This window comes from Nanorana parkeri, unplaced genomic scaffold, assembly GCF_000935625.1.
Source record: "Nanorana parkeri isolate BGI_ZX_2015 unplaced genomic scaffold, ASM93562v1 scaffold8705, whole genome shotgun sequence".
NCBI lineage: Eukaryota > Metazoa > Chordata > Amphibia > Anura > Dicroglossidae > Nanorana > Nanorana parkeri.
Window position 1 is genome coordinate 1 of NW_017314782.1, and position 924 is coordinate 924.

The 924-nt window shown below is 60.1% G+C and overlaps 1 protein-coding gene across 1 annotated transcript; it reads left to right on the forward strand.

The window, feature by feature from the left end:
• Window positions 1–16: 16 nt before the first annotated feature.
• Window positions 17–917, forward strand: CCDC102A (coiled-coil domain containing 102A; the record flags this gene model as incomplete). The annotated part of the gene is made up of 2 exons (XM_018576005.1): window positions 17–76; window positions 718–917. Coding segments are annotated over exons 1-2 (254 nt in total), but the record flags the coding sequence as incomplete, so codon positions are not given.
• Between the last annotated feature and the right edge of the window lie 7 nt (window positions 918–924).

Here is a 924-nt window from a genome sequence, read left to right on the forward strand (position 1 = left end):
CAAGAGGAGGCAGACCGCCAGCATGCTGGACTCCGACCTGAAGACCATCCAGTCCGAGCTCTTCGAGAAGAACAAGGTGAGATCTGGTCACAGCCAGGACTGGGGGCGGTCCCCGGAATGATCCGCTGTGGTCACAGCCAGGACTGGGGGCGGTCCCCGGAATGATCCGCTGTGGTCACAGCCAGGACTGGGGGCGGTCCCCGGAATGATCCGCTGTGGTCACAGCCAGGACTGGGGGCGGTCCCCGGAATGATCCGCTGTGGTCACAGCCAGGACATCCCTCATGCAGCTTTGTGAAGTCACTTTGCACAACCCTTCAATGATCAGCATGGCCCTCCCCCTGTACTGGTGTCATAGACTCTTCATACCGGACACAGGGGCCCCTGAGGGCCACAGACCCCTCCCCCTCTATATCCATCTCATTGTGTGTCTCCCCTTCATACAGTAAAAAGGCGTCATGGCGCACTCACCGGCCGGCGTGTAAAACAACGCGTCTCACCACTAAGGACAATGACAGAGGTTTGGATAGACGGCTTCTGCAGAGGATGTGACAGCCGCACGGCCGCGCCAAGGCACCTCTTATAGTGCGGTCCTAACTCTAACCTATGAGAGCCGCCATCTTGGATCTGAGTTCTTGGAGCCGGCGGTCCATGTTCTGGTACTGGGCGTGTGCAGATGGGCGGGGCTTGGGTCTCATAGGAGCTCTCTCATTGGTAGGAAGCGTCGGATCTGCGTCACAGCCACGGCAAGCTGAAGAAGCAACACCAGGAGAAGATGGCGGAGCTGAACCACGCCAACCGGCGAATGGAACACCTGGAGGGGGAGGTGAAGAAGCTGCGTCTGCGGGTGGAGGAGCTGAAGAAGGAGCTGGGCCAGGCGGAGGACCAGGTGGGTCGCGGTTATGGGCGGAGGACCAGGTGGGTC